The following is a 25,715-nucleotide window of genomic DNA, read 5'->3' on the forward strand; positions in this document are numbered from 1 at the left end:
CACTTTGGCCATCCTCCACTGCACTCCCTGGCCACAGCAGAGAGCTGGCCTGGAAGAGGGGCAACCGGGACAGGATCGGTGCCCCGACCGGGACTAGAACCCGGTGTGCCGGCGCCGCAAGGCGGAGGATTAGCCTGTTGAGCCACGGCGCCGGCCTCCTACTTCTCTTTTACCGCTCACTGTTTGAATCAACCCATCATGCTCTTACACAGATTTATCTCCACATGCCAGTGCCCTGTTCATTGTAATCTCTAAGCAGCCCTTCAAGAGCTAGCTTAATGTTTACCTCATTTATTTATTTATTTTTTTTTATTTGACAGGTAGAGTTATAGACAGTGAGAGAGAGAGACAGAGAGAAAGGTCTTCCTTCTGTTGGTTCACTCCCCAAATGGCTGCTATGGCTGGTGCTGCGCTGATCCGAAGCCAGGAGCCAGGCTGCTTCCTCCTGGTCTCCCATGTGGGTGCAGGGGCTCAAGCACCTGGGCCATCCTCCACTGCCCTCCCGTGCCACAGCAGAGAGCTGGACTGGAAGAGGAGCAGCCAGGACTAGAACCGGCACCCATATGGGATGCCAGCGCCACAGGCAGAGTATTAACCAAGTGAGCCACGGCACCAGCCCCATCATTTATTATTGATTTTGTTATTTTTTATTGTAATTCCATCATTAACTATCAAATCACAACTAAATGTATACTAGTACTCTCTGGGCTCTGTGGGCTAGAGAGAAGCGTGCTCTATGATCCTCTGCCTGTAGTCCTCCATCATTCAGTCAGCAGAGGTAATTAAATATCTGAAACACAATAGCATGGGAGGCTTTTATCAGAAAGGTAACAATGCACTTGCTCCACAAGTTGGGGCCTTCAGGATACATCACTGGGAAAGGGGAAATGCAGAGAAGGGCTGTGGGTGATAGGAGAGCCTCATGGAAGAGTAGGGTTGAGTGAGGCCTTAAAGAGTGTGTGGGGGGCCAGCACTGTGGCATAGCGGGTAAAGCCTATGCCTGCAGTGCTGGCATCCCATATGAGCATTGGTTCAAGTCCCGGCTGTTCCACTTCCAGTCCAGCTCCCTGCTAATGCTTCTGGGAAAGCAGTGGAAGATGGCCCAAGTCCTTGGGCTCCTGGGTGGGAAATCCGGAAGAAGCTTCTTGCTCTTGGCTTTGAATCAGCCCAACTGGCCGTTGCAGCCCATCTGGGGAGTGAACCAGCAGATGGAAGACCTCTCTCTCTCTACCTCTGCCTCTCTGTAACTCTACTTTTCAATAAATGAATAAAATCTTTTAAAAATTTTATAAAAAAATAGAGTGGGTTGGATTTGGGTAGACAGAGGGGAAAGGGAAATGAGATGAGCAGAGGCCTTAGGTGGTGCTGTCTGTACTCTTGACTTCTATGGAACGTTTGCGTCTGTGAACTTTGCACTTCCTCAGTTAGACATAAATGATTAGGTAAAAATTTGTTGAGTTTGTGATTTATAAAGTGCTTCTATATGTAATTTTTATTTAACTCTCAAACAACTCTTTGAGATACAAAGTCTATACAGCCATTGGAGGGTGAACCAACGGCAAAGGAAGACCTGTCTCTCTGTCTCTCTCTCGCTGTCCACTCAGCCTGTCAAAAATTTAAAAAAAAAAAACCAAAAAACAAAAAACTTTTTTTTAAATTTTTTTTTTTTAGTTTTTGACAGGCAGAGTGGACAGAGAGAGAGAGACAGAGAGAAAGGTCTTCCTTTTTGCCGTTGGTTCACCCTCCAATGGCCGCCGTGGCTGGCGCGCTGCGGCCAGCGCACCGCGCTGATCCGAAGGCAGGAGCCAGGTGCTTCTCCTGGTCTCCCATGGGGTGCAGGGCCCAAGCACCTGGGCCATCCTCCACTGCACTCCCTGGCCACAGCAGAGAGCTGGCCTGGAAGAGGGGCAACCGGGACAGAATCTGGTGCCCTGACCGGGACTAGAACCCGGTGTGCCGGCGCCGCAAGGCGGAGGATTAGCCTAGTGAGCCGCGGCACCGGCCAAAACAAAAAACTTTTAAGTATCTACCAACAGGACAAGAAATAATTATATTGAAGTGTATTCACACAATAGAATATTATATAGCAGAGAAAACCAATCAAAATAGAAAGGATTCATTGTATAGATCTCAGAACATAATGTTGAATGATAAAAATAAATTACAGATAGATAGAAATCATTTATATTGCTTTAATACACGCAGAGTAATTCAAATTATTTATAAATTCTCATGTATGGTAACATATAGAATGATAAACACTAGATCCAAGGTAGGGGTTATTTTTGGGAAAGAACACAGAACAGGGTTGAGAAAAAGTCTAAATAATGAATCTGAATTTGAATGGTCATCAAAACTTGTTGATGAGTAAGCATATTTGTATATGAGTCTATTCTCTATACTATTTCACATGCTTGGAATATTTAAGAATAAGAGAGAAAATTAGTAAACTTATGTCTTGGCTAGATTGAGAGGCTTATTCACAGGAACAGAATACATGCAAGGAACACGAGGGCTCAAACCTAGCGCGATTCCTAATAACCAACTGTGTTTAGTTTTTTCCTTATAAATCTTCTTTTCTTAAATATTTATTTATTATATTTGAAAGGCATAGGACGGAGAGAGGGGGAGACACAGAGAGATATCCTCCATCTACTGGTTTACCCCCCAGGTGGCCACAACAGCTGGGGCTGTGCCAGGAGCCAGGAACTCCATCCAGGTCTCCCACATGGATGAGAGGCCCAAGCTTCTTCTGCTTTCCCAGGTGTATCAGCAGAGAACTGGATCAGAAGTGGAGCAACTAGAATTTGAACTGGTGCTCTGATATGGGATGCCAGCATCGCAAGTGGCAGCTTAACTACCGTAGCACCAGTCCCTAAATATTCTTTAATTAACATTGTCTTGCTTGTTGTCTTATAAGTCTTTGCTACAGGTGTAAGGTCACCAAACCAGGATGTCTGCTTTGCTTTTAGCATTTGTTGGCCAGAGTTCATTGAAGGGGCTCTTTTTCAATTCATTGCTTATTGGGTTGCCACAGTGTTATATGTGAGGATGTGACTTAGGGTCAGTATATCTGAATCTATAATAATGATGTTATGACAAAATTCTGCCATGTCTCTAGTGAATTTAGGTGCTGAATTGATCAGTCCCTCTTCTGAAAGAGGATGGCAGTAATTTTTAAATTTTGTCATGTGTCTAAGAAATATACTCTCTTTTCATAGTTGTCACATGGTATTCCACATTCCTTCAGGAACTGATAGATTATACAGTTATAATTTTCTCTTTATTGTTATAGGAATCATGACTGGAGCATTTTATTCTGTCTCAACATTATTAAATCAAATGATATTGAAATATTATCCGGTAAGCTTCCACCTACATTGTACTGCATGCCTAGGCAAGAATTTTTCTTTACCAATATAATTCCTGTTAGCATGACTGTAAGATCACAGATTATGACCTTGTTGCTATAAAAGATTTGCATTTGTTTTTATTGAGAATACCTTTAAACCAATTTACAAAACACACAGCATGGAAAGCAGAAGTTATTGCTTTGACAAAACCTAAGTTTTTGTTTTTTTCTTTTTTAAAGAAATAGTGTCGCTGGTTACATGGGAAAAGACAAAACATTTATTTAAGGGATATCAACAATATATTTAAAGAAGTAAATATCAAGCTCTAAGTGACCTCTTTGCTTTTGAAAGCAGAAAGCAGTTGTATTCTGTGTAAGCTATCAGCTTGACTCCTTTTCAGACATCTGTAAATTACTTAAGAATCCTAACAAAAATCATTGTACTTCTAACCACGGATAGGCAAGGAAGCATTTTCATTTTTGTTTCTTTCATGATTCTAAGATTTTCCTTTCCTGGTTTTAAAATAGAATGCCCATCCCCACATCGTACTGTGTCTCCCTGTTATATTATATACTTCATTTTATCTGATTATTTCTATTGGCTATGAGAAGGTATGGGAATGTGAAGGATCTGTTTGATTAGAAGTATCTCAGGCTGACTTCTGCAAATTGTCTTCAGGGAGAAGAAGTGACTGCTGGAAGGATAGGGCTAACTCTGGTAGTAGCTGGAATGGTGGGCTCTATTCTTTGTGGCTTATGGCTGGATTACACCAAAACATACAAGTAAGTGAACATAGATGCATGGATAGTATAAAAATCAAAGGTGTTTGGTTTTAGAGGAAATGTTACTTTTTATTTTAAGAAATTTGAAAAGTATTGTTATTAATAAAGATTTGGATTTGCATCAGTTACCAGACATTTCAGTAGTCTTATGCATTGTTTTATTTTATTGGTCAGACTGTTTTCAACTCTTGAGAACTTGCATACCTTATGAACCTTCTCCCTTCTGACATCACTCACAGAGACCACTCCAGAAGGAATCTTTTCTATTCCAAAAAAACTCCTTTTGAAAAATATTTCGACCAGCGCTGCGGCTCAATAGGCTAATCCTCCGCCTGTGGCGCTGGCTCATCAGGTTCTAGTCCTGGTCGGGGTGCCGGATTCTGTCCCAGTTGCCCCTCTTCCAGGCTAGCTCTCTGCTGTGGCCCGGGAGTGCAGTGGAGGATGGCCCAAGTGCTTGGGCCCTGCACCTGCATAGGAGACCAGGAGGAAGCACCTGGCTCCTGGCTTTGGATCAGCGCGGTGCACCGGCCGCAGCACACCGGCCACAGCGCCCACTGGGGGGTGAACCAACAGAAAAAGGAAGACCTTTCTCTCTCTCTCTCTCTCTCTCACTGTCCACTCTGCCTGTCAAAAAATTCAAAAAAACAAGCCGGCGCCGTGGCTTAACAGGCTAATCCTCCGCCTTGCGGCGCCGGCACACCAGGTTCTAGTCCCGGTCGGGGCACCGATCCTGTCCCGGTTGCCCCTCTTCCAGGCCAGCTCTCTGCTGTGGCCAGGGAGTGCAGTGGAGGATGGCCCAAGTGCTTGGGCCCTGCACCCCATGGGAGACCAGGAGAAGCCCCTGGCTCCTGCCATTGGATCAGCGCGGTGCGCCGGCCGCAGCGCGCCTACCGCGGCGGCCATTGGAGGGTGAACCAATGGCAAAAAGGAAGACCTTTCTCTCTCTCTCTGTCTCCCTCTACTGTCCACTCTGCCTGTCAAAAAAATAAAAAAAATAAAATAAAAATAAATAAAAAAAAAATTCAAAAAACCAAAAAAATTTTGCTTTTGATGGAGACTTTATCTTATTCTTTTCTTATGCTGTGGGCTTAAAAACAAAGTTATTCTTTTCTGTCAAAAAGATTATTATTGGGTGTAGGGCTCTGTTTTTTTTTTTTTTTTTTTTTTTTTGTAAGAGCTTTTTGGCTAAAGTGCACCCAACTAAAGCACTATTTAAGCATAATATGGAAATTCTATATTAATTGTTCATCTATATAGAACAAGCAAAATGCTAATGAATGATACCAGCTGGGAAATGAAGTTTCAGAGGCAGCATCTTTTGCTCTGGGCCTTAAAAGAATAACCATTTTCTTTTGTTTTTTGTTTCTTAATTTGAGAGGTAGAGAGACAGATTAGACTGGAGAGAGTTCCCATCTATTGATTTATTCCCTGAATCTTACCATGGCCCGAGATGGGCCTAGCCAAAGCTGGGAGCCAGGAACTCAATCCAGGTGTCCCACGTGGGTCCTGCTCAGAAACTCAATTATTTGAGCCATCACTTCTGCCTCCCAAGGTCTGCATCAGCAGGAAGTTGGAATCAGAAGCCTGAACCCTGAATTGAACCCAGGTACTCCACAATGTGTGATGTGGGCGTCTTAACTAATAAACACCTGCCCCCCATTTTTTAATGGACCAGAAAATTCCCACCTAATCTACCTGGGGAAATACATGAATGAAACCATGAAAAAATAAATGGAATTAAATAAAATGAATGAATGAAATGTGGCCCAGGATAGCTTTGAAGGCTCAGGATACTTTTGATACAATTATTCTAAACCCTTTCAAAAAGTATCTCTGATCTTGAAATTCTCTAAGATAGTCCTCTCATAATTTAAGATAGCATTTGATGCAGCTACATTATTATGAAATGATAGCTTAGAGTGAAATTAATTCAATTTGTAGATGAAAGGAACATGCATAAACAGTTACATTCCTTAATAGCCTTTGGTCCATTAGAACACTTAATAGGCTATAGAAATAGGGGCCGGTTCTGTATCGGTAAAGCCACCGCCTGCAATGCCGGCATCCCATATAGGCTCTGGTTCAAGGCCTGGCTGCTCCACTTTAGATCCAGCTCCCTGCTAATGCTTCTGGGAAAGCAAGTGGGAAAGCACTGGGCCCAAGTGCTTGGACCCCTGTCACCCATGTGGGAGACCAGGAAGAAGCTCCTGGTTCCTGGTTTTGGCTTGTCCTAGCCTTGACTGTTGAAACCATTTGGGAAGTAAACCAGCAGATGAAAGATCTCTGTCTCTCCTCTCTCTCTCTCTCTCTCTCTCTCTCTCTCTCTCTCTCTCTCTCTGTAACTCACCTTTCAAATAAAAATCTTTTTAAAAACATTGGCATAGAAATATGTTCTTTGCTACCCTGGCTTTTTTCTCAGGATAGCTGCTGTCCGCTCACTGTACTCCTGTTGTATGAATCTTTCTTAGGTAGGAATTATGGCAAGCTATGTGTGACCCTCATCCTCAGGACTCTTATGGTCTAAATAGGAAAAATGAAGCATTCACATAAGGAAAGTAAAATGATAACAGACCAAAATTGATGTCATAAGTCCAATAGATGTCAAATGCCAGTTGTGTAGCTATAAATGAGAAAGGAAGTTTGGAAGAATCTTATAAGCTTCAGTAATTAGGGAGGCATTTGGAACATGTAGAATTTTGTCTGAATTTTAAAATGTATTTGTTTATCTGGAAAGTAGAGAGAATCTTCAATTAGTCACTTCACTCAAATGGCCGTAATAACCTGGGCCAGGCTGAAGCTAGGAAATAGGAATTCCAGCCTGGTCTCCCACATGGGTGGCAAAGGCCCAAGCACTGCAGCACTCCGATATAGGATGCTGGCCTCCCAAGCGGTGACATAACCTGCCACACCATAGCACCCACCCTGATCTGAATCTTCAGATACGAATAAAGAACTATCCCATTTGCTATCATAAAAATTATTTTATCCATAGGAATATCTCCTAAGTTATTGGATGTGATGTGAATTTATTGCCTGCTGCCTCTGAATCTTAAAGTCTATGTGGATAGATTTTCTTTTTTTTTTTTTAAGATTTACTTATTTGAAAGGCAGAGTTACAGAGAGGCGGAGGCAGAGAAAGAAAGAGATCGATCTTCCATCCTCTGGTTCACTCCCAAAATGGCCACAATAGCTGGAGCTGGGCCGATCTGAAGCCGGGAGCTTCCCCCAGGTCTCCCATGTGGGTGCAGGGTCCAAGGACTTGGGCCATCTTCTACTGCTTTCTCAGGCCATAGCAGAGAGCTGGATCAGAAGTGAAGCAGCCGGAACTCGAACTGGCACCCATAGGAGATGCTGGCACTGCAGGTGGCAGCTTTACTCCACAGTGCCGGCCCAGATATATTTTCTTATTTTTATTTTTTTTTTATTTTTGACAGGCAGAGTGGACATAAAAAGTAGCAGAGAATTTGGAAAAAGCAAAGATTTATTAATATACAGATAGAGCAAAAGCTAGCCAAATGATTTTTTATGTACCTAGGAGAATCAGACAAAATAACAATTTTGTTGTTTTTGTTTTAGACAGACTACTCTCATAGTTTACATTTTATCTTTTATCGGAATGGTTATATTTACTTTCACATTGGACCTTGGATACATTATCATCCCGTTTGTTACTGGAGGGATACTTGGGTAAGTATCAAAGGTGTCCAGGAGAAATGGCAGCATGCTGTTACCATTCTGAAGTATTATCACCCTAGTTTCTCATTTTTAGGTTCACTCAAATATTGTTTAATGTTTTAAGCTTCAAAGGGTCCATTTTGTGCATATAAATGTGTAATTCTTCAAAACTCTAAAAATTAATTTTTTGGCATGTTGTTGGTAAAAAATAGGTATGCTTTACTTGATCTAAGTAATTTTATGCGGTTATTAAGACAATTGACTTAGAAAGATAGAAGTATATTTTTCTCAGAATAAAGCACAGGAATTGTGTTGGTTCCCAGTTCTGTGACCTGGGGCTGATGGGACAACTGTAATGGTTCATTACAAAGCAACTTCATAGTACACACTTGCTTGATGATTATAATAAGTCTGAGAGGTAGAGCGGTCACCTCCACACAGGATGTTGTCCTCCTGGTCACTTTTCTGTCCTGTTGGATTTATCTCCTAGTTTCTTCATGACTGGCTACCTCCCCTTGGGCTTCGAATTCGCTGTTGAAATCACGTACCCTGAATCTGAAGGTACTTCATCTGGTCTTCTTAATGCTGCTGCACAGGTAAATCCCTGATCCCTCTTAGCCCTGTGGTGATCGTCTTACCAAACATCTAGTAAATAATGAGTCTGCCTGCCTTTTGTTTCCACTTTTCAATGACTGTCTCTAGACGCCAAATCACATGAAATCAAATCAGTTAAGTTCTTGAGAAAAACTTTCTACCTGTTTTTTAAGAAGCAAACTTCATAAAAATGATTTATTTCATTTTAGGTATTTGGAATTTTATTCACATTGGCTCAAGGAAAGCTCACATCAGACTATAGCCCAAGAGCAGGGAACATTTTCCTCTGTGCTTGGATGTTTGTCGGCATCATTTTAACAGGTAACGGAGGGCATCTGCCTGGACAACGTCCTATAGTCTTGTCTTTGTATTTTATTGTTATGTGGATTGCTTCTTCTTCTTCTTTTTTTTTTTTTTAGATTTATTTATTTATTTGAGAGGCAGAGCTATAGATAGAGACAGGTCTTCCATCCGATGGTTTACTCCCTAAATGGCCACAATGGCCAGAGCTGGGCCTATCCAAAGCCAGGAGCCAGGGGCTTCTTCTGTGTCTCCCACATAGGGACAGGGGCCTAAGGACTTGGGCCATCTTCCACTGCTTTCCCAGGCCATTAGCAGGGAGCTGGATCAGAAGTGGAGCAGCTGGGACTCAAACTAGCGCCCATTTGGGTTGCCAGTGCCTCAGGTGGAGTATTAACCTACTATGCCACAGCGCCAGCCCCACATGTTGCTTCTGAATGCAAGAGAGAAAATGAAGTAAAAAGCAGGATGTTGGGGCCAGTGCTGTGGTATAGTAGGTTAATCCTCCACCTGCGATACCGGCATCCCATATGGCTGCCGGTTCTAGTCCCAGCTGCTCCTCCTCCAATCCAGCTCTCTGCTGTGGCCTAGGAAAACAGTAGTGGATGGCCCAGCTCCTTGGGCCCCTGTACCCATGTGGGAGACCTGGAAGAAGCTTCTGGCTCCTGGCTTCAGATTGACACAGCTCCGGCCGTTGCAGCCATTTGGGGAGTGGCCCACCAGAAGGAAGACCTTTCTCTTTGTCTTTCCCTCTCGCTGTCTATAACTCTACCTCTCAAATAAATAAAATCTTTTTTTAAAAAAAGCAGTATGTCATTTGTTTATGCTTTCAAGGATATGAATCTGTTAAATAATTTTGCAGGTTTCACATGCATAGGAAGCAAAACTGACATGTGTATGTCATATGTAACAAGAAAAGTACAGACCCGGGGGTGGGAAGAGCCTGCTTCACAGTCTGATTCTGCCACTCATTGGCTGTGTGACTTTAGAAAAGTTACTTAACCTTTCAAATCCTCCTTTCTTCATTGAAACATCAGAAGATGCTTTATAGGGCTACTATAAGCATTAACCAAGGTGGTTTATGAAAAACCCTTAGTATGTACCTAATACATGTTAGCTGTGAGTAAAACAGGGTAGTGGTGGTAAGCAGTACTGTGGTGATGGTGAAAATAGCAGAGAGCTGGATTGGAATTGGAGTATGTGGGACTTGAACCTGAGCCCATGTGCATAGGATGCTGACTGTGCAGGCAGCAGCTTTACCGGCTACGCCACAGTGCCGGCCCCAGCTAGCTAGTTCTTACATTTTTACGTGTGATCAGAAGAGATGGATGTGAGCAGTAGAGAGAATGTCAGAGAACTTTTACCTATGTTTTGTACATGCACACAGGTGTAATGATGGATTTGGGAGCACGACTTATGTTCAGTGGTGTTTCTAGGCCCATGGTGGCTTCTGTTATTTTGCATTATGGGTTTCTTTCTGCATCCCTTTACCAACAGAAGAGGCATAAGCCATGGGATACATGCAAACATGCAAAGGGATTGATTCTTTGATCTGCTTATAACTTAGTTCTAAAGATAGAGTCTGTTGGAAAGATTTTTTTAAAAGAGTATTTATTTATTTGAAAGAGTTACATAGAGGGCCGGCGCCATGGCTCACTAGGCTAATCCTCTGCCTACAGTGCCGGCACCCCGGGTTCTAGTCCCGGTCAGTGCACCAGATTCTGTCCCGGTTGCTCCTCTTCCAGTCCAGCTCTCTGCTGTTGCCCATGAGTGCAGTGGAGGATGGCTCAAGATCTTAGGTCCCTGCACCTGCATGGGAGAGCGGGAGGAAGCACATGGCTCCTGGCTTCGAATCGGTGCAACACTGGCATAGCGACCATTAGGGGAGTGAACCAACGGTAAAGGAGACCTTTCTCTCTGTCTCTTTCTCACTCTCTATAACTCTTCCTGATAAATTAAAAAAAAAAAAAAAGAAAGAAAGAAAGAGTTATACAGAGAGAGAAGGAGAGAGAGAAAGAGAGGACTTCAATCCGCTGGTTCACTCTCCTTTGGCCTCAATGGGCAGAGCTGCGCCCATCCAAAGCCAGGAGCCTGGAGCTTCTTCCAGGTCTCCCACATGGGTGCAGGGGCCCTAGCACTTGGGCCATCTTCCACTCCTTTTCCAGGCCATAGCAGAGAGTTGGATCAGAAGTGGAGCAGCTGGGACTCAAACCAGCATCCATATGGGACGCTGGCACTGCAGGCGGAGGCTTTACCTGCTATGCCACAGCACCGGCCCCAATCAAAGCTTTTTTATATTTGTTGTATACTTGATTATTCTTTTCGAAGCACTCAATATGAAATCTTGCCAGTGATGAACATTTATTTTGGAGACACATAACTGCCTATGGTCATTGTCACTCATTTGTTATGCTCAAAGACAGTGAAAATATTGTGTTTTCTCAAAGAAAAGCATTCTGTCATGAGGGAGCTTTTCCCCATATTACCTTCACAGAGTAAAATAAAGCATACAAAATTGTGAAGTATGTGGTATAGTAACAGCTTTAACTACTGTTAATCTGTTGTAAATTATTCCACGTTGGCTCTTAATTTCCAGGCAAGTACCATACACAGATTCATGAAATCAGTGCTTGTTGCACCAAAAAAAGGAACAGTTTTATATTCTCTTTTCATTTATTATTATGATATTCATTAATGTTAACTTAAATCAAGTCTAAAAATAAGAAATGGGGAGTAGGAGTGTCACTGGAGAAGTGTTGTGGAAGCCGTGGGGCTCTTGTCTTCATGCAAGAAAGAATTCAGGCGTGAGACAGAGAGTAAAGTAATTAGGTTTTATTGGAGATGGGGCATCCATCAGAAGGGAAGGGGCAGGTAGAGGGTGCCCAGTCACTTGGACTCTGGGAGAGCAAGGTTACATGGTTGAGTGGAGAGAATACACCTGGTCAGGCCAGGCTGGTGCTCAGCAGAGAGCAGAGAGCTGAGTGCAGTCTTTGTTTAGACTCCCGGTTTTTAAGGGAATCTCTTTACCCCCTGTCCCTTTTCCTTTAGGATACAGGGTTTTTGGGAGAGTAAGTTAGCAGATTCCTCCCCAGGTTTGTTGGCTCTGAGGGAGCCAGACAGAGGGACAGGGAGAGGGGCGTCTGTGAAGGTTTTATTGCCCCAAGTTATCAGGTAACCCATTTGGTCTTGAGGAGAGAGAATTCTGGGAGCTTTCCTTGGGGAAAGGACTGGGACCACCTGGGAGGTTATCAGGGTCTGGGCAGGACTTTGAAGTGCAAAATGCTGGGCTTCTGGAGCTTCTCACACACACATAGGCTAATTTTTAACTTCCTGCCTATCAGGAGTTTAGCCTAGTGGGTAAGATACTTCCCACAGTGCAGTGCCTGGGTTCAAGACCCAGCTCCAGCTCCTGGCTGCAGCTTCCTTCTAAGGCAGACCCTAGGAAGCAGCAGTGATGGCTCAAGTGGTTGAGTCTCTGCCGACCACATGGAAGATCTGAATTGGGTTCCTGACTCCGGGCTCTGGCCATTATCCAGCCTTAGCTATTCTGCGCATTTGGGAAGTGGACCAGTAGATGGGATTGCTCTTTCTCTGTCTCAGAAAAGTTGTTTTTTTTTTTTTTTTTTTTTTAAACAGAGAGGTAGAAAAATACCTTTGAAATTAATTTTATATTGATACTGTTACCACCTAGAAATGCTAAATTCTCTGATTTTTTTTATTAGAGAGAGCTTGATATATTTTCCTAAAATGTTGGTATTAGTGATGGAACAGAATTATAAAGGGATATGTGGATTTCAAAGCAAACATTAGACTTCCTGTTTCCAGTCCTGACTGTAGGAAACTCGGCAGGCTCCACTCTATAGTAACAGTGAGCAAAGAGCTGAACAAATATACAAAACTCAAGAACCATTTTTAGATGCGTAAGACAAGTGAGGTCACAGGGCAAACCCCTGCCTCCACAACCGGAGAGACCACAGACAGACAGAGACTCGCAACTTCCTGGAGCTGAGACTCCGTGAGACCCAGTGCTGCCGAGAAGACCTGAACTAACACTGGTGAGTCGCCAGAGGCCACTCTGAGAAGTAACACTCCTGGGAAGATCTGCTTCACATTTTTGTGAGTTTTACATCCTGCTTTGGCAGGTGGAGAAAGGAACCATTCTGAAACACTACAGGGCATTCTGTTCCTAACAGTGCATGCCCTCAGGAGAAACTGTGCAAGCTGGGTCTAACCTGCTGGGGTTCCCTCGGAGCCTAACTGACCAGGTGGAAAGGAAATACCAACTGCAGGCTCCCCTAGCCACCCTTCTAGCTGTTCTATTGCTGCTTTGCAGGGGTGAGACTGAGAAGCCCTTGTGAAGTTCATAGCCCAGGGACCCAGTCTCACCAGGAGACTGAGACTAAGAGGACTAGAGGATGTTCCTCCTCCTGTCGTTCACCCACCACATTACCAAAGGCCTTGCTAACAGCAATTTCTTTTACATGGTCCATCATATCCAGCTACCAAGGAGAAGTTATAACAAACTAAAAGACAGAAAGCACAGTTTGAAGAGCTAGAGCAGGCGTCAGAACCAGAATTAGATATGGCAGAGATGCTGGAGTTATTAAACTGGGGATTTATTTTCACTTTATGTGAAGGCAGAGAGACGCACCAAGAGATCTTCCATCTACTGATGCATTCCCCCAAATGCCTGCAATAGCCAAGGCTAGGACAGCCAAAGCTTGGGGCCCACACCTCAATCTGGGTCTCCCGCATGGGTGGCAGAGACCCAAGTACTTGAGCCACCATCTGCTGCCTCACCGGGTGCGCAGTAGCAGGAAGCCGGGTCAGAAGCAGAGGAACTGGGATTCACCAGGCACTCCCTTGTGAGATGTGGGCCCCCCACAGAGCAGCTTAATGGCCACATCAAATGCCTTCTCCTAGACTGGGAATTTTAAAATACTGTGAATAATGAGCTAAAGGCTGTAATGGATAATGTATGCAATGTGCAAGAATAGGTGGGCAGTTTAATCAGAGAGATGGAAATTCTAAGATGCCAAACAATACTGAAGATGAAAAACATTGTAACAGAAGTGAGGCTTGTCTTTGACGGGCTTCTTAGTAGATTGGACATAGCTGAGGAAAGTGGCGTGAGGAGGTGACAACAGAAACGAACAAACTGAAAAGCCAAGACAAAAGAGGAAACAGATCTAAGGACTGTGGGCACATAAGAAAAGGAGGTACAGAAGAAATATTTGAAACAAAATGACAGAACGGCCCCCAAATTAATATCCAGGAAGTTCAGAGATCCCTGGGCAGGATAAATGCCAGAAAAGCGCATGTTGGCAAAAAACCAGAGGGGAGCAAAAGCCCTTCTCTGTGGCAGAGCATAGATAGGGGTGGAGTCAGACTCCTCAGAAATCCTGCAAGAAGGGAAGGGACGGAACACAGTGCTGAGAGAAAAAGCCCACTAACCTAGAACTCCGTGCCCTGTGAAATTATCCTTCAACATCAAGGAGAAATAAAAAATTCAGACAAAAATTGAGGGACTTTCTGGTCAGGAGACCTGCCTTGGAAAGAATATTACAAAAAGCTCTTCAAAAAAAAGGGAAATGACTTAAGTCAGGAACTGAGATCTATATACGTAAGGAAGAGCCTTGGAGAAGGAGTAAATGAGGGGAAAATGAAACTTTTTTCTTCCTGATTTAACAGATAGAAGTATTCAAAATAATAGCAACAGGGTATGTATATCCTTATGTATGTGCCTGTGTGTATGGGTGTGTGTATATGTGTGTGTATGTACACTTACATGTAAGTGAAATGACTGACAGTGATGATTTCAAGGTACGGATCAGAGAAGTCACGATTTTTTTTATTATTATTATTTGAAATGCAGAGTTACAAGAGGCGTGATGGGAGCTGGGTCTTCCTTCACTTCTCAGATGCGTGGAACAGCCAGGAACCAGGAGCTTCATCTAGGTCTCTCACAGGGGTACAGAAGCCCAAGTACTTGGGCCATCTTTTGCTGCCTTCCCACACGCATCAGTAGGGAGCTGAATCAGAAATAGAGCAGCTGGGATACAAACCAGTGCCCATATGGGATATTAGTGTCACAGGCAGTGGCTTAACCACTGTGCCACAAAGCTAGCTCCCAGAAATTAGGATTATTATTATTTTTTAAAGGTTTATTTATTTGAAAGTCAGAGTTACAGAGAGAGAAAAGGAGAGAGAGAAAGGTTTTCCATCTGCTGGTAAACCCCCTAAATGGCTGCAACTACCGAGGCTGGGCCAGGCTGAAGCCAGGAACCAGGAGCTTCTTCCAAGTCTCCCACATGAGTGCAGGGGCCCAAGCACTTGGGCCATCTTGCACTGCTTTCCTAGGCCACAGGAGAGAGCTGGATCAGAAGTGGAGCAGCCAGGACTCGAACCAGCGGTGGTGCTGAAGGCTGTTGTGCTATAGCGCAGGCCCCAGGATTATTGTTATTATATGGTATTCACAGTGTTATTTGAAAGTGGACTTAGATTATTGTAACTGAATATTGCAAATTCCAGGACAATCACTAAAAAGAAAAAAGAATTATGACTGGTATGCTAAGAAAGGAATGAAAATGGAATTTTATAAAATGTTCAATGAGGAGGCTGGCGCTGTGGTATAACAGGTAAAGCCGCCACCTGCAGTGCCAGCATAGCATATGGGTGCCGGTTCAAATCCTGGTTGTTCCACTTCCAATCCAGCTCTCTGCTGTGGCCTGGGAAAGCAGTAGAAAATGACCCAAGCCCTTGGGCCCCTGCACCCACATGGGAGACCCTGAAGAAGCTCCTGGCTCCTGGCTTTGGATCAGCACAGCTCCAGCCATTGCGGCCAATTGGGGAGTGAACCAGCGGATGGAACACCGACCTCTCTGCCTCTGCCTATCCTTCTCTCTGTGTAACTCTGACTTTCAAATAAATCTTAAAAAAATGTTCAATGAAAACCACAAAAGGCAGAAAAAGAGTAGAAGACAAAAATGGGGACAAAGAAGAGCAGCAAATATAAGACAGTAACAGATATGGTAACAGCCCTTATTTGTTATATTCCAATCTGTCTCTGAAACCTGCCCCTTTACCACCAGTTTTCACAGTCAGGCACTTGCCTTCTCTCAGCAGGATTAAAACCTCATGGCCAGGCTGCCTGCCTCTGGTCCCATTGCTATTATTCTCCACATTGCTGTCATATTGAGCTCCCCAATACATAGATCTGATAATGTTACTCCCTTCTCTGATACCGTGTAAGCTCTTTGCATGGTGGGCATGACATCTGCGGACCCAGTACTTGATGTTGCAATGATCCCAGACCACCTCGAGTGTCAGGAACAGGCTGTATTCTTCCTGCTCCCCTCCTGTGTCTACTGTCTAATACCTAGCGTGTCTTCCTCTCCTGTCTGCTCGACAAGGTCCTCCTAATTTTTTGGGTTTCATTCGAGCATGTATCCTCCAATAAGCTTCACCTGGTTTCCCTCGTCTGACAGGCATTTTGTCTCCCATACTCTACTACACTTTTTACGTATTTGCAATATCACAGTTATATTATTTGCGTGTCAAAATTTTCCAAGGTTGGCAAGTCCTTTAGAGAAAAGAATTGTGCTTTTTATCTTTGTGCCTTTGGTTCTTAGAGTCCCATGTTTGTGCACTAGTGAATGACTTGTCAGTTATGTTAAGGACTGACAGGGGCCGCCACTGTGGCGTGGTGGGTAAAACTGCCACCTGCAGTGCTAGCATTGCATATGGGCGCCGGTTCAAGTCCCAGCTGCTCCACTTCTGATCCAGCTCTTTGCTATGGCCTGGGAAAGCAGTTGAAGATGGCCCAAATTCTTGGGCCCCAGCACTCTCGTGGGAAGGCCCAAAGAAGGCTCTTGGCTCTGGGCTTAGTTCTGGTCGTTGCAGCCAACTGGAGAGTGAACCAGTGGGTGGAGACTTTCTTTCTGCCTCTCCTTCTCTGTCTGCTTCTCCTTCTCTCTGTGTGTAACTCTGAATTTCAAATAAATAAATCTTAAAAAAAAATAAAGATTGACAGAGGTACTATTATTTCTTTTTTATTATTATTATTATTATTATTTTTGACAGGCAGAGTGGACAATGAGAGAGAGAGACAGAGAGAAAGGTCTTCCTTTTGCTGTTGGTTTACCCTCCAATGGCCGCCGCGGTTGGCGCACTGCGGCCGGCGCACCGCGCTGATCTGATGGCAGAAGCCAGGTGCTTCTCCTGGTCTCCCATGGGGTGCTGGGCCCAAGGACTTGGGCCATCCTCCACTGCACTCCCTGGCCACAGCAGAGAGCTGGCCTGGAAGAGGGGCAACTGGGACAGAATCTGGTGCCCCAACCGGGACTAGAACCCGGTGTGCCGGCGCTGCTAGGCGGAGGATTAGCCTAGTGAGCCGCGGCGCCGGCCTGAGGTACTATTATTTCTGAAGGCTACAAGGATGCTATCGAATATTATGGTACTTGAGTGTTATATTTGACAGTATGAGAAAAGACTTTTTGAACTTCTTAGAGAAAAATATATTTACAATGTATAACTCCACTGATGCTTCTCTGTTTCAGCGTTAATCAAGTCTGACCTAAGAAGACACAACATAAACGTAGGAATTACGAATGTCGAAATTAAAGCTGTAAGTAATAAATATTTTTACGAGCTTATTGAGAAAAATTTTAATAGAATAAGTGTGAAGCTGTTCTTATCTAGCTGCTATTTCTTTTTCCTGGATCAACTGTCAGTCTGTAAAATCAGCATATGCCAGATGCTATACTTATTTTTTCTTCTGATTCTTTTTATAGGTGCCAGTTGACAGTCCCATGGATCAAGAACCAAAAATCACGTTGTCTAAGCAGTCAAACTCATCCATTTGAGGTGAAAAGAAAAGTTTGTATCCTGCAGTAATTGGGATAGAGTGTGATGATCATGGAGTGCTCTGTGACCAGTGAGCCTGGCTTTGTAGGTGGTGGGGAATGGACACATACTTGAAAATTATTGTATGCACATAAATGCACAATGTCATTTTGATTTATTGTTTTAAGCAATATTTTGCTTAAAATCCTTTGCTTAAATCATGCTGACACTACCATTTGTCTAACTAGTATCCTATTTTCAGTCATATATCATGTCTGAAGGTGAGCTCCTTAACATTTACTTTTAAAAAACAGGTGGAAGTTTAGAAGGCTTTCTAAAATGATAATGTGGAGGTCTAGTCCTGTAAGACACATTCAAGTACATGCAGTTTATATGTAAAAGTATTCAGTGGGACCAAATATAGAACCCATTGCTAGTTGGCTACCTTTTGACTGTGTTGACCAACCGTCCGTGCCACCTCCATCTGAATACAAAATCCCAGCATGATGCTATCAATCCACCAAAGGACAAAATTGAGATTAGGCTTCTAGATGATCTCTAGGATTTTTTTCCCCTGTTTCTTGTACTCTCGTTACAGAGTGCTTTGCAACAGGTACTTTCAATGGGCCACAAAACTATTCTGTGTATAGTTTTGGTCTTAGGATTATGTTCTAATTAAGCTAAGAAGCCCAGATACAATGTCAATATCTTGAGTTTTTTTCTTATTGGTTCCTATAACAGATAAATGCTAACCCTATATTTTTTCAGTCCAACTTGAAATGGAATAGTTTTGTACTCATTGCCTTTTTTATTCTCTTTTTTCAATTTATAACTTTATAGTAAGATAATTTCATCATATATTACTAGCTATTTCATGATTTCTTACATCACATCCTGTATTTTGCCTTGAAGTTTCCTGAGATAAGGAAATCGAGAGCAACTTCAGCCAGCCCAGGTGTCCCTTTTAGTGGAGACTCTTGAAATGCTTGCTGTGCTAATCCTGCAGTGGCAGTTGTACAGCCGTTCTCCTTTGAGGCAGAAATGCCGTGCCCAGGCTCGTGCACCGTCAGCACGGCGGGAGGTGGATTCTCGTCTTCACCAGAGTCGGTGTAGGTCAGTCACTGCTCTGTTGTAAAAGTCTGCCTTTTTTACATGCTCAGGGTAAGGAGAAAAGGACCAAATGTTTTCCCACAGTGCCTACCACTGTGTTTTGTTTACAGTGAGAATTTAAATGTTGTTGATATCCCGACTCTTCTAAGCTTGTGGGGAGTATCTTTACATAGATGACACTGATCCACCATAATATTCACATTCTGTCCACAAACACAAAAAAGGCTAGTCACGTAAGGGGTATGCTTGGAGTGAATATCACTTTATTTTTTAGGTCAGTGGGAAATAATTTTAATCAAAGAATTGTCCTTTTTCTTCCCACATATCCTGTTTTGTATTAGGAAATGACATTGTGATCCATTTCATACAAGTAAAATATTACAAAATATTTACAGAAAAATATTAAAAATAACTCAAAAGGCAAGATGAAATAAACTGTTTTTTCAGGAATCTCTATTGCAGTGCCCACAGCACACAAGAAGAGAGTCAAAACAAATAGCAACTAAGATTCCCCTGATTACAAATTTCCAAAGAGCTGGAGAAGGCGCAAAACAGTATGAAATGCTGGTGTGACAGGGGCAGATGTTAGCAGCACTGCTTCAGTAGTCCATCTGTGAATATCACTTTTGATTTAAGCAGAATATATGCATTGATCCATATTGAGATGATAACATTCTCTACAATAAATTGATTACAAATGCTGCAGATCCTAACCGTGGAGAATGTGTTATCAGAACAACTGAGTTAGGAATCAGGAACTCCATGAATCCCGTCCATGTGATCTCAGAGATCTTTTAAAAGATAAGTGTGTTCCTCACGGAATAGAACAAATCATTGTACCACAGGAACTCAAATCTAACTAGAGGAACTTTCCCTGGATGATTGGATAAACAATTGTGATTGTTCCTTTGTGGATACAAAGTCTTTCAAAGCTCTGTGAGACGTTTTAGTCAGTCGGTGGTAGCTCAGGCAGAATATGCCCAATCGTTAGCTTCCTTTGTGTTTGTATCACAGGTAAAAAATTACCAAAAATAAATTCTAAGGTTTCCCATATCCCCCTAAAATAATTGTTTTTATTTTTAAACTGTCAATAGTATTTAAAATAATCATGTATTTGTTGAGTTCTTCCAGTTTTGAACAAATTACAGATAAAAGCTGGAATGGAATGCTTTATTTCTGAAAGTATGTGCATTTGGTCTATGTCATGTATTTTTTCTTGTTGATTAGAAAAGGGGTGAAATATAATAATAAACTATAAAATGAATGGATAATTTTTTCTGTATTTTGAATGCAAGTTATCTGTAGAGTATGTCAAACAAGAATGTCATAACTTTGGAGTATGTAGTAGGTAATTATCACCTGTGTAAATCTTTGATTTTAGCAAAGAAACCAGATGCTTTCAAAAGCTATTGCGTTTGTAAATGTTGTAAGTATAGCTTTTGCCTTTTGAGGATGTTGGAGAAATGTGTTTAAAAGTATGTTTGTGTATAATAGGCTGAAGATGCCTATATCTTGAGTCATTATTCACATTCAAAGTTTTTGCTCTACTTTGTACTTATTTATCTGTATGCTTATTCTTCAGTACTTCAGGTTCAAAATAAGTTTATTTTTTTAAATGTTAATTTTGTATGACTTTTTTTTTTAAGTTTTGATACTTCATTACACCATGGGGATTGAAAAGGGATTATAAGATTTCAGAATGGCCCAGGAGGGAAAGAGGTAGGTTACAGAACATAAGCAAAGGTGCCGGTGCTGTGGCGTAGTGGGTTGAGCCACCGCCTACAGAGTCAGCATCCCATATGGGTGCTGGTTTTGAGTCTTAGCTGCTCTACTTCCCATCCAAATCCCTGCTAGTGCATCTGGAGAGCAGCAGAAGATGGCCCAAGTGCTTGGGCCCCTGCACTGATGTGGGAGACCCAGATGGAGCTCCTGGCTCTTGGCTTCAGCCTGGCCCAGCCCTGGTCATTGCGGCCATTTGGAGAGTGCACCAGTGGATTCATCTCTGCCTTTCAAATTAAAACACACACACACACACACACACAAAGTCCACCAGGGTCAGGGCTAAAAGAGAAGCTTTAAACTATATTAATATTTTATTCATTTAAAAATAATTTCAGACAATGATGTCAACAAGATGGAGAATAAGAGCGTCCTGCAGAAGCACTGGTTTTTGTCAACTACCATGGACAGGAGGACCCGTGTGGGAGTCCAGAAGTCCAACATAGAACTTTGAGCACACAGTTTGAGAAAAAAAATCTGCACATAGGTATACTGACAAGCATAAGAACAGATTCCTTTACCTTTATCATTCTTCCTTCAAGGTGAAATGGCTGAGCACCAGGAGAGACACCATCAGCCTGTGATTTCTCCCACAGAGGAATGTGAGAACATAGTGTTCAGCTGCCCCAGCTGTGTGGGATGGTGCCCAAGACGCTTACTTCTTTTCTTGACCCAACCAAAATATTAAGATGCTTGGTGTAGCTGAAAAGGCTAGAAGATAAGAGAGGCCATGGACCTTACCAATCACAGATTCCTCTAGGAGGCTTCTCCAAGCCACGAGAGCTGCCTTGCCTAAGGACCACTCTTCTCCAAATGGATGTCCCAAATGCCCTGGGCACCTAAGCTGTCACCACCATGCTGGCTCCCTGGATGTGCCCCTGTGGAAAGTGACTGCAGGTGTCTTGGGCAGACAGCAGCTTGATTCTACAGAATTGGGAGAAGGCACATAAACTTGGATATTTCAGGACACTGCCCATAGAAAGCAAACAGGAAGGTTCCAGCACCCTGAGTGGCATTGCAGGATTAAGGGCAAGTCTACAACCTTAAGAATTATCCCCAAGAGGTATGGAGCAGTAAATACTTAGAAAGGATCTGAGGATATCAAAACCCTGGCCAGGTTGATTGATGAATGGATTTCTCTCCTAAAGCCAATCAACAGGCTCTAGGAAGTGATTGCTTCTCAAAGGCAAAGACATCAACATAAGATTTCAAGGAACACTAAAATCAAGGAAATAACACCACCAAAGAATACAATAATGTTTGTGTAACTTCAAAGAAATTGACGTCTACAAGTTGCCTAAGGAAATCAAAATAATTATTTAAAGGGAACTTGCAAGTTGTAAGAGAATACATACATACAACTTTGTGAAATCAGAAAATATGTGGCCAAAACATATTCAAAGAGAAATCAAGCAGACGCCTTCTGAAGACTACAGTGATAGAACTCAGTGACTTCTGAGAATAACTGACCATGCAGGGGACACAGCCATTCTCGCTGACTGAAGATTCTCCAGCTCATAAAGCAAATTCATTAGATGAGATAGGCAGAGACTTCCAGACCCAGGACAGGTAGGGCCCACGCCCCTAATAAGCAGGAAGCAGCTATAGAAGATATGATGATTCTACGTCCTTCAGCATCCCTTAAGATTAAGGTCTGGGATCTCTGAGGGGGAAATGATATAGGCAGGTAGATAGGATTTAATCGATTAGATTTGTGAGCTGGAAGACCACACCCCCTTTGTGATCTCACTCCCCTACCGGACTTCACCTGGACGTCCACCTGCCAATCAGACTATGTAATCACTCCCCTTTGGGAGTAAATAAAAGGCCTGGAGTAAGGGAGGCCCCTCCCTTGTTGCCCCACGCCTTCGGGCATCCTCTCGGCCTCTGCTTTTCTGCTTGTACGCTTGCTCCACGTGCTCCTGACCTGCTCTCTGCCTGGTATGGACCCAACTTGTGTTTCTAGACTTCTTTCTCTCCTAAATAAAGCCCTCACTTTCCTGTGCATTTCTCCCACTAAACAAAATGCTTAAAACTTAATAAAATACTACAGTGAATGAAAGGAAAAATGCAATACAGTCAACAGCAGACTTGTTCAAACAGATGAAAGAACAGATTATTTCAAAATATCCAGTCAAGGGCTGGTACAGTGGCATAGCAGGTAAAACCGCTGCCTGCAGTACCAGAATCCCATATGGGCACAGGTTCAAGTTCTGGCTGCTCCACTTCTGATCTACCTCTTTGCTGTGGCTTGGGAAAGCAGTAGAGGATGGCCTAAGTGCTTGGGCCCCTGCACCCGTGTGGAAGACCCAGAAGAAGCTCCTGGCTCCTGGCTCCTGCGGCCATATGGGAAGTGAAAGCGGATGGAAGACTTCTCCCTCTCTCTGCTTTTGCCTCTAACTCTTTTAAGTAAATAAATAAAATCTTAAAAAAAAAAAACTCCCAAAAAATTAGATATAGAAGGAACTTAACACAATAAAGGCTATTTATGGAAAGCTTATAGCTAACATTCTCAGTGGTGAGAAGCTGAGAACTTTTCCTGTAAGATCAGAACAAGGCGAGGTTGCTTACTCTCTCCACTTCTACTCAACAAAGCGCTGGAATCTTAGCGAGAGCTGTTAGTGAGAGGCACCGAACTGGAAGAAATTAAATTGTCTGTTGCTGAAGACATCCTCTTATATTTAGAAAACCCTAAAGAGTCCCCCCAAAAACTTTTAGAAATAATAAATTCAGATGCTGAGAGCAAAATCGATATATAAAAGCTAATTGCATTTCTATACACTAAAAAACTATCCAAGAAATTGAGAAAAAAAAAAAAAAAGACCATTTGCGATAGCAAGAATAAAATACTTATTCATAAGTTTAACTTGGGGCTAGCACTGTGGCCTTGGGGCCCTGCACCCACATGGTAGACCCAGAGGAATCTCCTGGCTCCTGACTTCAGATCAGCCCAGTTCTGGCCATTGTGGCCATTTGGGGAGTGGACCTGCAGATGGAAGACCTTTCTCTCTGTCTCTCCCTCTCTCTGTAACACTGCCTCTGAAATATGTAAATAAAATCTTTTTTTAAAAAAAATAAGTTTAAGGAGGTGAAAAATCTGTATATTGTTGAAAGATATTGAAGAATAAATGTAAAGAAGTCCAGTGTTCATGGATTCGAAGACTCAGTGTTGTCAAAATGCCTGAACTGTCCAAAACATACATATTCAATTTGATACCTATCAGTACACCAATGGCATTTACTGAAACAGAAAAAATTTTTTAAAAAATTTGTATAGAATCACAAAAAATCCTAAATAGCCAAAGCAATCTTGAGAAAGAACAAATCTAAGGACACCACACTTGCTGTTTTCAAATTATATTACAAAAGTATAGTAATCAAAACATTTACAATACCAGCATAAAAACATGGGGGAGAGGGCATTGTAGCATATTGGGTTAAGCCACCACCTGTGATGCCAGATAAGGGCATTGGTTTGTGTCCCAGCCACTCCACTTCCTATCCAGCTGCCTGCTAATGTGTCTGGGAAAGCAGCAGAGGATGGCCCAAGTGCTTAGGCCCTTGCATCCACATGGGAGACACAAAAGAAACTCTTGGCTCCTGGCTCACAGCCCCATCTGTTGTGGCTATTTGAGGAGATGGAAGATAAGTCTCTAACTCTGCCTTTCAAATAAATCTTAAAAAAAAAAAAAAAAAAGAAAGAAAAACATGTGGCAATAGAACAGAGTAGAAAGCCCAGATATACTACAGTCAACTAACATTCAACAAAGTTCCAAGAATACAAATTCATGGAGCAGACATGGTGTTGCAGTGGGTTAAACTGTTGCCTGGGGTGCCAGCATTGCATATCCGAGTGCCTAGGTTTGAGTCCTGGCTCTGCTCCCAGTTCCGTCTTCCTGTATGTGCACCCTGGCAGGCAGTCGTGATGCAGCTGTTTCTGCCGCCCACATAGGAGACTTGCACTGAGTCCTGACTCCCAGCTTTGGCCCAACCCAGCCCCAGCTGTTGCAGATATTTGGGGAAAGATTCAACAGATGAGATTTCTCACTCATTCTCCCTCCCTTTGTGTCCACCTTTCAAATAATGAAATTAAAAGAAAGAAATAGTGTTGAAAAAAACATATCCATATGCAAAAAAAAAAATCCTTACACAAAAATCAATAACTCAACATAGATTAAAGATATAAATGGAAGACCTGAAATCATACAATTCCTAAGAGAAAGCATAGGAGAAAAGCTCCCTAGCATTGGTCTTAGCAATGTTTTTTTTTTTTTGGGGGGGGGGGGATGTATAATACAAAAAAAAAAAGCTGCAAAAGCAAAGCTAAACGAGTGGAGCCGCAAACTAAAACGTTTGCGTATAATGAAGATAATCAACAAAATGAAAAGGCATGCTATGGAATGGGAGAAAATATTTATAAGCCACATATTCAATAAGAGATTAAAATACAAGATACATAAGGAACACAAGCAACTCAATAATCAAAAAACAACCCAATTGAAAAATGAGCAAAGAAACTGAGTAGATATTAGATATTTTTCCAAAGAGAATATAGAAATGACCAATAAGTGTTTGAAAAGGTGCTCAGTATCACTAATCAGAGAAGTGCAAATCAAAACCTCACACCTGTGAGGCTGTTACCAAAATGTCAAAGATGACAAGTGCTTGTGAGGGTATGGAGATAAGAAACTCACACATAGAGTGTAAATTAACCCAGCCATATTGATAATGGCATGGAAGTTCCTCAAAAAATTAAAAACAGAACTATGGATGATACAGCACTCCCACCATGGGCATATATTCAAAAGAATAAAATGATCTAAAAGAAGTGTCTGCCCTTCCCTGTTCATTGCAACATTGTTTACAATAGCCAGGATATGAGGGAAGACAACGGAAGTGCCTGTCCTCAAATGAATGGATAAAGAAGCTGTGTGGCATGTAGTCCTGTGCCACGTAATGATATTTCCACCAGTGATGGACCACATCTACAATGTTGGCCTATAGATTATAATGGAGCTCAAAGATTCTTATGGCTGAGTATTTTTTACCATACCTTCTCTATGTTTAGGCACATGCATGTTTAACGTTGTGTTACAGTGACCTACAGAATTCAGTACTGTAATGTGCTGTACAGGTTTATAGCCTGAGAGCAATAGGCTGGTCCATATAACCCAGGTGTGCAGCAGGCTGTACCACCTACCACCTAGGTTTCTGTAAGTGCACTCTATCACTTTCTCACAACAAAATTGCCTCATGATGCATTTGCCTGGTGTAGCCC

At 42.6% G+C, this 25,715-nt stretch overlaps 1 protein-coding gene across 2 annotated transcripts in view; it reads left to right on the forward strand.

Annotated features, from left to right (window-relative positions):
• Positions 1–23,577, forward strand: part of FLVCR1 (FLVCR choline and heme transporter 1) — a 35,495-nt gene extending 11,918 nt beyond the window's left edge. Inside the window, exons 4-11 of one of the 2 annotated variants that reach the window (XM_062210322.1) lie at positions 3,296–3,363; positions 4,032–4,135; positions 7,712–7,822; positions 8,301–8,406; positions 8,614–8,725; positions 17,263–17,330; positions 17,497–17,569; positions 20,776–23,577. In XM_062210322.1, the coding sequence (XP_062066306.1) occupies positions 3,296–3,363; positions 4,032–4,135; positions 7,712–7,822; positions 8,301–8,406; positions 8,614–8,725; positions 17,263–17,330; positions 17,497–17,568 (641 nt within the window). In that variant the 3' untranslated portion in view covers position 17,569; positions 20,776–23,577. The other variant, XM_062210321.1, reaches the window with a different exon arrangement.
• The last annotated feature ends 2,138 nt before the right edge of the window (positions 23,578–25,715 follow it).

The sequence above is a fragment of the Lepus europaeus genome, chromosome 14 (genome assembly GCF_033115175.1).
Source record: "Lepus europaeus isolate LE1 chromosome 14, mLepTim1.pri, whole genome shotgun sequence".
NCBI classification, from domain to species: Eukaryota; Metazoa; Chordata; class Mammalia; order Lagomorpha; family Leporidae; genus Lepus; species Lepus europaeus.